The following is a 14,490-nucleotide window of genomic DNA, read 5'->3' on the forward strand; positions in this document are numbered from 1 at the left end:
TATTTACAAAAATCATAACTGACTTCATTGAATATCTTCAGCATTTAGGTCACATATTGCAAAATTCCAGTATCACATTTCTTATTTTATCAGTGCTAGTCCCTGCACTAAACTAATAACTTCAGCCCATAACTTATTCCACAGCCTGTCATTTCAGATTCAAACCTTAAACCTGTTTTAAGTTATGAAACCATAAACCATGTGTTGGTATTGATCCAACATAAGAAACATTCTCTTGACACTGTGAACTGAGACGGCACTTAAATATTTCACACAGATCACTTTTGCTAATAGCCGGCTGACATATCATGAATTTTATCTATTGGAATGTAATTCCTTCCATATTTTCAGCGTTTAGGGTTTCAGTGATCTAACTTCGGTCTTCCTCAATAGCTATAGATGTGAACTGGGATGTGGCCACAAATGTTCTCAAGTCAAATTCATATGATAATTCCTCTTCTTTTACTGTGAGTCAGATTTCCAATGTATTTATTTGGCAAATAAACTTCAACTTAAACTGACTGAGAGCTCTGCATAAAATAAATCAGTAAACATGTAAACACTTTTCCACTTGTTCTCATGCCATACCTTTGTTATTAGCATTGCAATGCCTATGGAGTCTGTGTACACAGAGTATTCTATAGTTTACTGTTGATATCCGCCACACATGGGCTGCCCTCGGCAACAAACCCGGTGGGGTTGAAGTCCAGTTATATCCGCCACACCTGGGCTGCCCTCGGCAACAAACCCGGTGGGGTTGAAGTCCAGTTATATCCGCCAGAACTGGGCTGTCCTCTAAGAGTTTAGACTGAGACTCATGAAAATCTCATTGAACAATGCATGCTATCTAACCTGTAAACCACACCTCATCCATGGATAGAATATATCTAATCTTAAAGAGGCAGGGATTAACAGGTAAAGTGTCACGTAAGGTCAAACACACACACACACACACACACATGCACGCTCGCAAGCACATGCACACACACGCACATACAAAATATAAGATGCATTACTTTGTTATTATTTTATTATTTGTGACATTGGAAAAAGTGTTACAAGTGAAACACCCTTGTTCATTTTGGAACATTGTATAAAATTCTGTGCTGTCTTTAATATAATCTTTTCACAATGCTTTGGTCACGTGGTTTATTCAGATCAAATCGCCACATTTACAAACTTCCTAGTGAGTGATCAACAAAGTACATTTACTTGCTCAGTCAGCAAACCAGCATTTCGTGAACAACAAGAGGTTTTAAGGTCAGAAATATTTCCAGCACAAGTACGCATACATGTAGTCTCATTTATTACAATGCTTCAAGAATTCCTTTGAAATCGAGTGAAAACAAGAGCTGGCAAGATAAATTCCGGAACGGAAAAGTGACAGCCCGAGCTAGCCAGCGCTCGAGACAATCATCAACGTGAAGAGGATGTGGTTGTGTTGAAAGCTGCAGTCTGAGATCGAGCTAGACAGATGCAAGCCAGAGGTTGAGTCGGAGACAAAACGCCGAGCAGCTTCCAGGAACACGGAATGTAGTGGACTAGGTAATAAAGCAAGAATGAAGTTAATTTGTACACGTGGCTAATCAGGTGTAATCTGATTAGCGAACGAATACATAGATCAGCTCTGGTCGCCCTGGGATAGAGTTAGCTAACTATCAAGTAGGTTAGCTAGCTATAGTAGCTAGCTAGGATTGCTTGGTCTTTTGCTACTGGAACTTTGTGTTTAGTAAATTTACGTTGGATGTAAGTGTCTTGTTCCTGAAGGTTTCGAACCATGGTCATCCAGCTCCCGGTCAGTAACAAGCTAACCGCAACTAGCTAGCTAACTAGTTGGTAATCTAATCAAAGAGCCTCCATATCTGAGATTTAGTAACCAGCTAATTTAGTTGTCTATCTTGATACCTGAGTTAGGCGAACCTAATAATAACTAACCCATGTCAGTCCATGCAAATAACTTTTATACTACTGTTATTTTGTAACAAACAGTTGGTAACAACAACATGCATTGGTTTTAGCTAGAGTTTATATTCCCTGATTTAACATGGTTATATGTTCATTCTAAAGGTGCAATGCTTTTAAACCCTTCGCAGCCCGAGTTGAGTTATTATAGCTCACACTCACAGTAAGCCTCATCTTCTTTAAACTGAAGGTGACCTCTAGACTCTGCAGTTTCACCATTCTCAGCATATTTGCATTACTGTGATACGTGTTTCTGTATTGTCTATAATTAAAGCCTGTCAAGTTTCATGAACTAGATATGATTTATTTGCACTCTGTTGGAACAAAATGTAGGCCTTATGCTGAAGATGTAGAAATGTAGCTGGACCTTTAGCCATCTACTGACACACCCACTTCGGCTCACTTCTGCTCGCTCCGCTGCATCCAGACCACAACCTAAACATCAGGGAAAACAAGCACTTTGCCAAAGTTTTCCCCAAAGTCTTTGAAACTAAATCTGTCAACATACAAGGAGACATCGGCTATTTTCATTTGACAGTTTGGGCTAACATCAGACAAGATGCATCAAGTCCATTAAAGAGAAAGTAAAGCTGAAAGACAAGCTTTCACTGTAGGCTTTAGACAATTTTCGTCAGTGTAACGGAGGTATGTGGAAGACATGTTATAGCCTAACTTCATTTATCAACCTCCTGATCCAGTTTCATATGGTCGGCCGGTCGGACTTACTATAGTGTTTACGCTTAGTGTAATCACTGAAGAGTTGTTATTGTCGTCGAGAGAGCTTTTTCTGTGCCAAATGTTTACAGGGAGTATAGGCCTGTTGGCTCTTGTAGTTCGAGCTGGCCAGCTGGTTCCTGTCTGGTGTACCGTCCAGTGAAATGCCAGGGGAAATTTCCCGTAGGTACAGATCAAGGATCAGCATCCTCATTTCCAACCTTAACCATTAGTGATGGAAATGCAAAACTGACCCAAGATCAGCGTCTGCTAGAGAAACTTCAAACTACACTATTCAGTGAGACAGATGACATCATAGTAGAATACAGAATGTACTAGCACCTATTTTGAGGATTTTCAGTGCTGAATGTTTAACAGCGAGTAACCGCTCACATATTGGCCCTCATATTTCATGTTGGCCCGCTGTTCACCTGCGGTGTACCATTCAGCGACACAGATAAAATGTACTCACACAAATGTTCTGAGTTACAGTGAGTGTTGTCAGTGCAACTTGTTTGACTGCTTTCTGAGATGGATGTCACAGTGAAAGCAGCAGCCCTGTTCTGTGTTTGTACTTTAATACGACTGTTGTTGATTGACTCTAGCTCTTTGTCAGTGTCAGGGGTGTTTTTCTTCCTCTTCGGTTGCAGATGAACACATTGGCGATGTTCCCATGTCCATACTAACGTAACCACTTTTAGAATGCCTGCCAAATACATTCCAGTGACAATGTGTTTCCCCTAGGATTTTTTTCAGCAGTGGTGGCAAGGGTAAGGGGGGGAGAGAGCATTGCTACTAGTGTTAGGGCAATGACGTGCTGGCTGTTCCCATAGACTTCCAGTCATTTAGCCAATGACTATCCATTTAAAAGCTTGTCTCTACATACATACATACATACAGTACCAGTCAAGTTTGGACACGCCTATTCATTCAAGGATTTCTCTTTATTTTTACTATTTTCTACATTGTAGAATAATAGTGAAGACATCAACACTATGAAATAACACATGGGATCATGTAACCAAAAAAGTGTTAAATAGATCCAAATATATTGTATATTTGAGTTTCTTCAAAGTATAACCCTTTGCCTTGATGACAGCTTTGCACACTATTGGCATTCTCTTAACCAGCTTCGTGAGGAATGCTTTTCCAACAGTCTTAAAGGAGTTCCCACATATGCTGAGCACTTGTTGGCTGCTTTTCCTTCACTCTGCGGTCAAACTCATCAGATTTCCACCGGTCTAATGGCCATTGCTCATGTTTCCTGGCCCAAGCAAGTCTCTTCTTCTTATTGGTGTCCTTTAGTAGTGGTTTCTTTTCAGCAATTCGACCATGAAGGCCTGATTCACGCAGTCTCCTCTGAACAGTTGATGTGTCTGTTACTTGAACTCTGAAGCATTTATTTGCCAGTAGAAAGGTGCAGCAAGCTCATTGATGGCTACAATAATCAGTTGTCTGCAGTTATCTTAAGGTGTGGAGACCAAAGTTGTTTTTAAGTTTCAACTTATTTTAGAAGAAATAAGGATTTTTTAAAAGAAAAGTGCAAGGGTGACAAAATATTTGTCCGCAACAGTATACAGCGAGAGGGATGCTGCCGTGACATGTACACAGTGCTGTGAAAAAGTATTTGCCCCCTTTCTGATATTCTCTACTTTTGTATATTTTTGATACTGAATGTTATCAGATTTTCAACCAAAACCTAATATTAGATAAAGGTAACCTGAGTTTACAAATAACAAAAAAATATATACTTATTTATTTAATATACAAAGTTATGCAACATCCAATTTCCCTGTGTGAATAAGTATTTGACCCGTTACACTCAATAACTGGTTGTACCACCTTTAGCTGCAATGACTGCAACCAAACGCTTCCTGTAGTTGTTGGTCAGTCTCTCACGTCGCTGTGGAGAAATGTTGTCCCCAAACCATCACACTACCACCACCATGCATCACCGTTGATTAAGGTTCTTACTGTGGAATGCATGGTGGTGGTAGTGTGATGGTTTGGAGATGCTTTGCTGCCTCAGGACCTGGACGACGTGCCTTAATAGAAGGAACCATTAATTTTGCTCAGTATCAGAGAATCCTACAGGAGAATGTCAGGCCATCTGTCTGAGCTGAAGCACAGCTGGGTCATCCAGCAAGACAATGATCCAAAACACACAATCAAGTCTACTTGAAAATGTCTAAAAAGCAACATTTTAAGTTTTGGAATGGCCTAGTCAAAGTCAGGACCTAATCCCAATTGAGATGTTGTGTCAGGACTTTAAACAAGTAGTTCATGCTTGAAAGCCCACAAATGTAGCTGAGTGAAAGCAGTTCTGCAAGGAAGGGTGGGCCAAAATTCCTCCACAGTGAGAGACTGATCAACAACTACAGGAAGCGTGTGGAGTCAATGCAGCTGAAGGTGGTACAACCAGTGGGGGCAATTACTTTTTCACACAGGGGCATAGGGTGTTGTATAACATTGTTTATGAAGCAAATTAAATAAGTATGTCATTGTTGTGTTATTTGTTCACTTTATCTAATATTAGGTTTTGGTTGAAGATCTTTATTTAACATTCAGTATAAAAAATATGCTAAATTAGAAAGGGAGCAAATACTTTCACAGCACTGTGTATAGGCCTGCAGTCCACATCCAGTGTTCTGCGGAGGTGTAGCCTACATAGTGCAAATGCAGTATAGTGCAGTTAGTATTGCAGGTCATTGACGGCAAGGTGCAGTGTTCGGCTCATATGCAAATTCTCTCTATTCCAGCACACAAAGTGAAATAGGATCATGGCTGGATGTAAATCCTTCAGATGGCTACAGCTAGTCTCTCTAGTCTCTCTAGCCTACTGTACAGCTAAACTCTCTAGCCTCTCTAGCCTACTGTACAGCTAAACACTAGTCTCTCTAGTCTACTGTACAGCTAAACTCTCTAGTCTCGCTAGCCTACTGTACAGCTAAACTCTCTAGTCTTTCTAGCCTACTGTACAGCTAGTCTCTCTAGCCAACTGTACAGCTAGTCTCTCTAGCCTACTGTACAGCTAAACTCTCTAGTCTCTCTAGCCTACTGTACAGCAAAACACTAGTCTCTCTAGCCTACTGTACAGCTAAACTCTCTAGTCTCTCTAGCCTACTGTACAGCTAAACACTAGTCTCTCTAGCCTACTGTACAGCTAAACTCTCTAGTCTCTCTAGCCTACTGTACAGCTAGTCTCTCTAGCCTACTGTACAGCTAGTCTCTATAGCCTACTGTACAGCTAGTCTCTCTAGCCTCTCTAGCCTACTGTACAGCTAAACACTCTAGTCTCTATAGGCTACTGTACAGCTAAACTCTCTAGTCTCGCTAGCCTACTGTACGGCTAAACACTAGTCTCTCTAGCCTACTGTACAGCTAGTCTCTCTAGCCTACTGTACAGCTAGTCTCTCTAGCCTACTGTACAGCTAGTCTCTCTAGCCTACTGTACAGCTAAACTCTCTAGTCTCTCTAGCCTACTGTACAGCTAGTCTCTCTAGCCTCTCTAGCCTACTGTACAGCTAGTCTCTCTAGCCTACTGTACAGCTAGTCTCTCTAGCCTACTGTACAGCTAAACTCTCTAGTCTCTCTAGCCTACTGTACAGCTAGTCTCTCTAGCCTCTCTAGCCTACTGTACAGCTAAACACTCTAGTCTCTCTAGCCTACTGTACAGCTAAACTCTAGTCTCTATAGCCTACTGTACAGCTAGTCTCTCTAGTAGAGGTCGACCGATTTAATCAGAATGGCCGATTTAATTAGGGCCAATTTCAAGTTTTCATAACAATCGGTAATCTGCATTTTTGGACACCGATCATGGCTGATTACATTGCACTCCACGAGGAGACTGCGTGGCAGGCTGACTACCTGTTATGCGAGTGCAGCAAGGAGCCAAGGTAAGGGGCTAGCTAGCATTAAACGTATCTTATAAAAAACAATCAATCTTAACATAATCACTAGTTAACTACACATAGTTGATGATATTATTAGTTTATCTAGCTTGTTGGTGCCTGTTAATTTATCATTGAATCATAGCCTACTTCGCCAAACGGGTGATTTAACAAGCGCATTCGCGAAAAAAGCACTATCGTTGCACCAATGTGTACCTAACCATAAACATCAACGCCTTTCTTAAAATCAATACACAAGTATATCATTTTAAACCTGCATATTTAGTTAATATTGCCTGCTAACATGTTTTCTTTTAACTAGGGAAATTGTGTCACTTCTCTTGCATTCTGTGCAACAGAGTCAGGGTATATGCAGCAGTTTGGGCCGCCTGGCTCGTTGCGAACTGTGAAGACTATTTCTTCCTAACAAAGACAGCCAACTTCGCCAAACGGGGGATGATTTAACAAAAGCGCATTTGCGAAAAATGCATAATCGTTGCACGAATGTACCTAACCATAAACATCAATGCCTTTCTTAAAATCAATACACAGAAGTATATATTTTTAAACCTGCATATTTAGTTAAAAGAAATTAATGTTAGCAGGCAATATTAAAGTAGGGAAATTGTGTCACTTCTCTTGCGTTCATTGCAAGAACGCAAGAGAAGTGTGCAACACCTTGTTTTTGCATTATTTAAACCAAATTGAACATGTTTCATTATTTATTTGAGGCTAAATTGATTTTATTGATGTATTATATTAAGTTAAAATAAGTGTTCATTCAGTATTGTTGTAATTGTCATTATTACAAATATATATATATATATATATACACTGCTCAAAAAAATAAAGGGAACACTTAAACAACACAATGTAACTCCAAGTCAATCACACTTCTGTGAAATCAAACTGTCCACTTAGGAAGCAACACTGATTGACAATACATTTCACATGCTGTTGTGCAAATGGAATAGACAAAAGGTGGAAATTATAGGCAATTAGCAAGACACCCCCAAAAAAGGAGTGATTCTGCAGGTGGTGACCACAGACCACTTCTCAGTTCCTATGCTTCCTGGCTGATGTTTTGGTCACTTTTGAATGCTGGCGGTGCTCTCACTCTAGTGGTAGCATGAGACGGAGTCTAGAACCCACACAAGTGGCTCAGGTAGTGCAGTTCATCCAGGATGGCACATCAATGCGAGCTGTGGCAAAAAGGTTTGCTGTGTCTGTCAGCGTAGTGTCCAGAGCATGGAGGCGCTACCAGGAGACAGGCCAGTACATCAGGAGACGTGGAGGAGGCCGTAGGAGGGCAACAACCCAGCAGCAGGACCGCTACCTCCGCCTTTGTGCAAGGAGGTGCACTGCCAGAGCCCTGCAAAATGACCTCCAGCAGGCCACAAATGTGCATGTGTCTGCTCAAACGGTCAGAAACAGACTCCATGAGGGTGGTATGAGGGCCCGACGTCCACAGGTGGGGGTTGTGCTTACAGCCCAGCACCGTGCAGGACGTTTGGCATTTGCCAGAGTGGCAAATTCGCCACTGGCGCCCTGTGCTCTTCACAGATGAAAGCAGGTTCACACTGAGCACATGAGCACATGTGACAGACGTGACAGAGTCTGGAGACGCCGTGGAGAATGTTCTGCTGCCTGCAACATCCTCCAGCATGACCGGTTTGGCGGTGGGTCAGTCATGGTGTGGGGTGGCATTTCTTTGTGGGGCCGCACAGCCCTCCATGTGCTCGCCAGAGGTAGCCTGACTGCCATTAGGTACCGAGATGAGATCCTCAGACCCCTTGTGAGACCATATGCTGACACATGCACATTTGTGGCCTGCTGGAGGTCATTTTGCAGCGCTCTGGCAGTGCTCCTCCTTGCACAAAGGCGGAGGTAGCGGTCCTGCTGCTGGGTTGTTGCCCTCCTACGGCCTCCTCCACGTCTCCTGATGTACTGGCCTGTCTCCTGGTAGCGCCTCCATGCTCTGGACACTACGCTGACAGACACAGCAAACCTTTTTGCCACAGCTCGCATTGATGTGCCATCCTGGATGAACTGCACTACCTGAGCCACTTGTGTGGGTTCTAGACTCCGTCTCATGCTACCACTAGAGTGAGAGCACTACCAGCATTCAAAAGTGACCAAAACATCAGCCAGGAAGCATAGGAACTGAGAAGTGGTCTGTGGTCACCACCTGCAGAATCACTCCTTTTTTGGGGGTGTCTTGCTAATTGCCTATAATTTCCACCTTTTGTCTATTCCATTTGCACAACAGCATGTGAAATTTATTGTCAATCAGTGTTGCTTCCTAAGTGGACAGTTTGATTTCATAGAAGTGTGATTGACTTGGAGTTACATTGTGTTGTTTAAGTGTTCCCTTTATTTTTTTGAGCAGTGTATATATATATATATATATATTTTTTTTTTTATCTTCCGATTTTAATCGGTATCGTCTTTTTTTGGTCCTCCAATAATCGGTATCGGCGTTGAAAAATCATAATCGGTCGACCTCTACTCTCTAGCCTACTGTACAGCTAGTCTCTAGCCTCTCTTGCCTACTGTACAACTAAACTCTCGTCTCTCTTGCCTACTGTACAGCTAGTCTCTAGCCTCTCTTGCCTACTGTACAGCTAGTCTCTAGCCTCTCTAGCCTACTGTACAGCTAGTCTCTAGCCTCTCTTGCCTACTGTACAACTAAACTCTCTCGTCTCTCTTGCCTACTGTACAGCTAGTCTCTAGCCTCTCTTGCCTACTGTACAGCTAGTCTCTAGCCTCTCTAGCCTACTGTACAGCTAGTCTCTAGCCTCTCTTGCCTACTGTACAGCTAAACTCTCGTCTCTCTAGCCTACTGTACAGCTAGCCTCTCTAGCCTACTGTACAGCTAAACTCTCGTACAGCTAGTCTCTAGTCTCTCTAGCCTACTGTACAGCTAAACTCTCGTCTCTCTAGCCTACTGTACAGCTAGTCTCTAGCCTCTCTAGCCTACTGTACAGCTAAACTCTAGCCTCTCTAGCCTACTGTACAGCTAGTCTCTCTAGCCTACTGTACAGCTAGTCTCTCTAGTCTACTGTAACAACAGTAAAGCAGCCATCTGCTCTGTCGTCAGTCAGACCTTTAAGATTAAACACTGCTTTCCAGTCTCCCATGAAAACCCCCTCTGACAGAAGATGCTAGATCAGGTGGCATCTAGATTAGTGACGGCGTAGCAATGGGGCAGTGTAGCCGGCCTTGGATCTAAAGCCTCCTGTAGCTGGTGGCTTAGGCCTACTTGTTTTGGATTCTGCAGAGCTCACACAGTCTTACCTCAAAGAGGAGGCAGAAATTCTCCCTAAGCCTTCTGTCAGACTCTGCTGGTGCAAATCCCTCCCTACCCAGCCCCACCAAGGGCTATCAGATTTAGTGGGAGGAAGGTGTGATGGACGTCTAATATAAAGGAGGTTTTGTTTAGTGGCGTTCTCCATTTTGTAACCCCAGGCCTCGGGAGTCCCTTGGCCAGTGACCAGAGCATTGAGTGTGAAAGAGCCATGGCCTGCTAACATCTTGAAGGACTGAAATGGAGACTCATGCTTAGTGACTCAACAATGGTGAAGCACACACCATTCAAAGAGTCTCCTCAGACCTGAATCTGACAATGTTTTATGGTGCATTGTGTATATATAAATCTATATAGGGTGCATAAATAAATAATTTTAGGGTGACATCCTCACTGGCCCCCTCAGTTTCCCTGTCGTGATCATTGATTAAAAAAAATTCTCCCAGAGTTAAATTGATATTTTAGCAGTAAAGCCGTGTAGTCTGGATTACGGAAGAATCTCAATTGTACAGTAGCAAGCTGGAGTGTGTGTGGACAGATCACCTCATCGGGTGTATCTTCAGAGTGGAAAGACACAGAGTGGATCAAAGTTACTTTCTGAAGCCTCAGTCTGTCAGTCACTGTTGTAGTGCGTATCGCTCCCTGCTGAATTATTAATGCTGCGATTACACTCAATGTCAGCAGTGATGATGGAGACAGGTTTAGCAGTGGTTGTCCTCTTTGATTTGCCTCTGGTCTGCCTGTCTGACTCTAAGCCTGTGTGTCAACACCAGAAGAAGTCTGACTCTAAGCCTGTGTGTCAACACCAGAAGAAGTCTGACTCTAAGCCTGTGTCAACACCAGAAGAAGTCTGTCTCTAAGCCTGTGTCAACACCAGAAGAAGTCTGTCTCTAAGCCTGTGTGTCAACACCAGAAGAAGTCTGTCTCTAAGCCTGTGTGTCAACACCAGAAGAAGTCTGTCTCTAAGCCTGTGTGTCAACACCAGAAGAAGTCTGTCTCTAAGCCTGTGTGTCAACACCAGAAGAAGTCTGTCTCTAAGCCTGTGTGTCAACACCAGAAGAAGTCTGTCTCTAAGCCTGTGTGTCAACACCAGAAGACGTCTGTCTCTAAGCCTGTGTGTCAACACCAGAAGAACAGTAGAACAACCTTAGGCTTAGACTGTTGCCTAAACGTATCGTCTCAAAGAACCTTGGCTATTTAGTACACTCTTAGAGAAAGAAAAAGGCTTCTGAAAGGTTTCTCCGGCTGTCCCTATGGGATAATTATTTGAAGAACCATTTTAGGTTCTATGTTAGAAACCTTTTTCGATTCCACATAGAACCCTCTGTGAAAATAGTCATTCAATGGTTTTCCCTTGGGGACAGAAGAATAACCCTTTAGGTTCTGAATAGAACTTTCTAGAGTGTGCCATGTGCAATGCCTCCTGTATAAAATGTTGGATTTGATTAAGTTCAAGTATCTCTGGGGCCTCCCGAGTGGCGCAGTGGTCTAAGGCATTGCAGTGATAGCGGCATCACTACAGATCCAGGTTCATTACCATGCTGTGCCACAACCGGGAGACCCATGAGGAGGCGCAGTGTCATCCGGGTTAGGGGAGGGTTTAGGCGGCCAGGTTGTCCTTGTCCCATCACGCTCTAGTGACTCCTGTGGCGTGCTAGGCGCATGCACGCTGACACGGTTGCCAGGTGTACAGTGTTTCCTCCGACACATTGGTGCGGCTGGCTTCCGGGTTAAGCGAGCAGTGTGTCAAGAAGTAGTGCGGCTTGGCGGGTCGTGTTTCGGAGGACGCATGGCTCTTGACCGTCGCCTCTCCTGAGCCTGTACGGGAGTTGCAGCGATGGGACAAGACTGGAACTACCCATTTGAATATCACGAAAAAGGGGTAAAAAGAACAACAAAAAATTATAATAAGTTCAACTATCTCACCACAGAGTAGCCTATATAATTAAATCAGCGGTACAGTGATCTATCTTTGCTATTTGTATTTAATTTCAGCTCACATCCAGCCCTGAGTTTGTCATTATTGATCTTGGATGATGATGATTGTCATCAGTTTAGTCAATTTGAACGACATCATTAGCAGTGTTTTCTCATTTAGCCGCAAACAGACGTCTCAGTCGAGCATTAGCGCTGCCACGGAGTGGAATGAAATTAGCATCAAATCTTATTTAATTTAGCCTTTAAGCGTTTTGTGCTTAATTAAATCTCCCTGTCACGTGGAACACTCTTGAGTGAGAATTTTAATCTGTCAATATGAAACTTGTTATGAACACTACTATTCAACCGTTGTAATGGAAATATTTAATATGGCAACGTTTTAATATTTAATTTAGCCTGATCAACACTAAGTTTAGCATATTTGGAGTTTCTGTAACACACATCGTTTCCAGTGTTCTATTTGCGACTCTCAAGGTGCAAATTGAAGGTCACGAGACTTGTTATGGATTATTCTCATATCTGGAGATAGTGATTGACGCCAGACTGGAGATACAAGGACAGAGGACACACTGATTATTCACTGTTGTATTGATGACGTTCTATGACCACTGTGTGATTCTGTAGCAGCTGACAGTCACAGCGTTTTTTTTGGACTTTCTACAAGCCTCTCGGCTGGTGTTTAGAGAACATTTGGTGCTTTTATTAGGATATAAAGTGCCTGTTTCCATGAGGCCAGTTAGACATTTTCACTGCTTCTGTGCTGTAGGTGTCACCCTGTTGCAACTTGTAATAAACCAGATTGATTTTTGATTGACTATCTGTGGCTGCTCTCACTTTCGTTTACCTGGGAATTCCTTTCCCACCTGTTATAAGTGGTATAGCCCTATCTGCTCACTGTAATGGTTCAAGTCTTATAAGTCACTCCATGACAGACTTGATAACTCAGCTCAAGGTGTCTTACTACTTTTATCATAGGCCATACTTTAAACTGGACCTAAACATTTTCTCAGCCCTCCCTGTTGTGTGTTTGTGTTTTCCACAGAGCTGGGGACTTTTTGAGTGGCAGCTGGTGAGTTTCCTCTCTAGTGGTTGCCGGGGGCGATGAGGGTGCGTTGCTCCCGGAAGCTGGGCCTCCTAGCTAAGTCCTTCTTCCTGCTGTGGGTGCTGTGGCTGGGCTACCTGCTCCTGGTCCGTTCCGCCTCCTCCTCCACAGGGAACGATGGAGGGGAGGACGGAGGGGGCCGCAGCCTGCTGGTTAGGCACTTAGCCCCCGTGGAGGAACAGGGGAGCGAGCAGCTGGCCAGGCCGGTGTACGTGAAAGCGCCGGCGGATGCCAACGCTCCCGGGGAATGGGGCAAGGCCACCAGGCTAAACCTCAGCCCGGAGGAGAAGAAGCAAGAGGAGGACAGCGTGGAGAGATACGCTATTAATATCTTTGTCAGCGATAAGATCTCTCTGCACCGACACATCCAGGACAACAGGATGAAGGAGTGAGTAGGCAAATTATCTTCATCTTCACACAGTGGGAACATCTCAATTGCGTTCTCGTCGTGTCTTCTCTCCTCGTCTTCTTCTCAAAATTGAGAGGTCCCGCCCCTCTGACCTTGTCCTCCAATGGGTTTTGAGAAGGAGGCAAGGAGAGGGGATGTGAGGAGTATGCTATTGGGATTCAGAGACCCCCCCCCCGCCTGGCATTTCAATCCATCTGGGCAAGTAGTTTAGACCAGTAACCACCTCTTATTGTACAGGTCCAGTGAGGCTGATTTCAGAAACGTACATGGCTACTTAAATCTGTGTTATGAAGCTGAATTAGATTTGGCTAATCTGGTGTCATGTAAGACAGTGATATTTTCTGTACAGCTGTAAGGGATGAATGAGTAACTTCCCTAACTGGCCTTACTCAGTTTATAAGGTACTCATTGCACTAGAGGACTGAACTTTGATTGATTGCCTCAATAAAAAGTCTCCATCTGTGTTTCATCTTCCCAGCTGTTCACAGCAGAAGTGATGCTCAGTGACGCTGGCAGCCCAACACCTGTGTGATAATGTCTTATATTATTACCCCTCACATAAAATCATGTTTGTTTTTAGGAACAAATAATTAAGAGTATAATATACAAAAGTTTGTGAGCAAAATAATTAAAAAAATACAATTTTATTGAGTAAATGTTGGTTTCTTTTCATTTTGATAAGAGATAAATGTACTGATTTTAAGGTTGTGTCATTAGATTTGTAGGGTCGTGAGAAATTCGTGCCAAAAAAAGAAAGGGTCCCTGAATGCTCAAATAAACGTTTAAAGCTAAATCCTGACTTCAAATACAATCACCCAACTCCAACTTTTGTGCAAGGCAAGCATGACGTCAATTAGTGAGTGTAAGTTGAGATCAGGCCAATCACATAACAGGAGACTTAAATCTTGTTAGGCACGTAAATTGCTTGGAATGTAGCAGATTTGTTACCTACTACTGTGTTTACCTATATTGTGAAGCATACCGTTGCTTGCATGAAGATCGGCAACAAAACAGGTTACTACTTGTCTATAATCAAGCTACTACTACACACACACACCATTATTACTGTGGTTGAATTCAAGCTTGTGTTTTTGTTACTTTTCATCTGTTTTCCATAAGACGCTGTTCTGCTTGAGTTTCAATGACTTCCAATAAACAGTGAATCTGT

The 14,490-nt window shown here is 43.1% G+C and overlaps 1 protein-coding gene across 3 annotated transcripts in view; it reads left to right on the plus strand.

Annotated features, from left to right (window-relative positions):
• Positions 1 to 826: 826 nt before the first annotated feature.
• Positions 827 to 14,490, plus strand: part of LOC139555209 (polypeptide N-acetylgalactosaminyltransferase 4-like) — a 35,064-nt gene continuing 21,400 nt past the window's right edge. The window contains exons 1-2 of one of the 3 annotated variants that reach the window (XM_071368818.1): positions 827 to 915; positions 12,854 to 13,301. In XM_071368818.1, the coding sequence (XP_071224919.1) occupies positions 12,913 to 13,301 (389 nt within the window). In that variant the 5' untranslated portion in view covers positions 827 to 915; positions 12,854 to 12,912. Of the gene's footprint in view, positions 916 to 1,165; positions 1,546 to 1,578; positions 1,796 to 12,853; positions 13,302 to 14,490 lie in introns of those variants that run through there. The other 2 variants (XM_071368817.1, XM_071368819.1) reach the window with 2 other exon arrangements.

The sequence above is a fragment of the Salvelinus alpinus genome, chromosome 26 (genome assembly GCF_045679555.1).
Source record: "Salvelinus alpinus chromosome 26, SLU_Salpinus.1, whole genome shotgun sequence".
Lineage (NCBI taxonomy): Eukaryota > Metazoa > Chordata > Actinopteri > Salmoniformes > Salmonidae > Salvelinus > Salvelinus alpinus.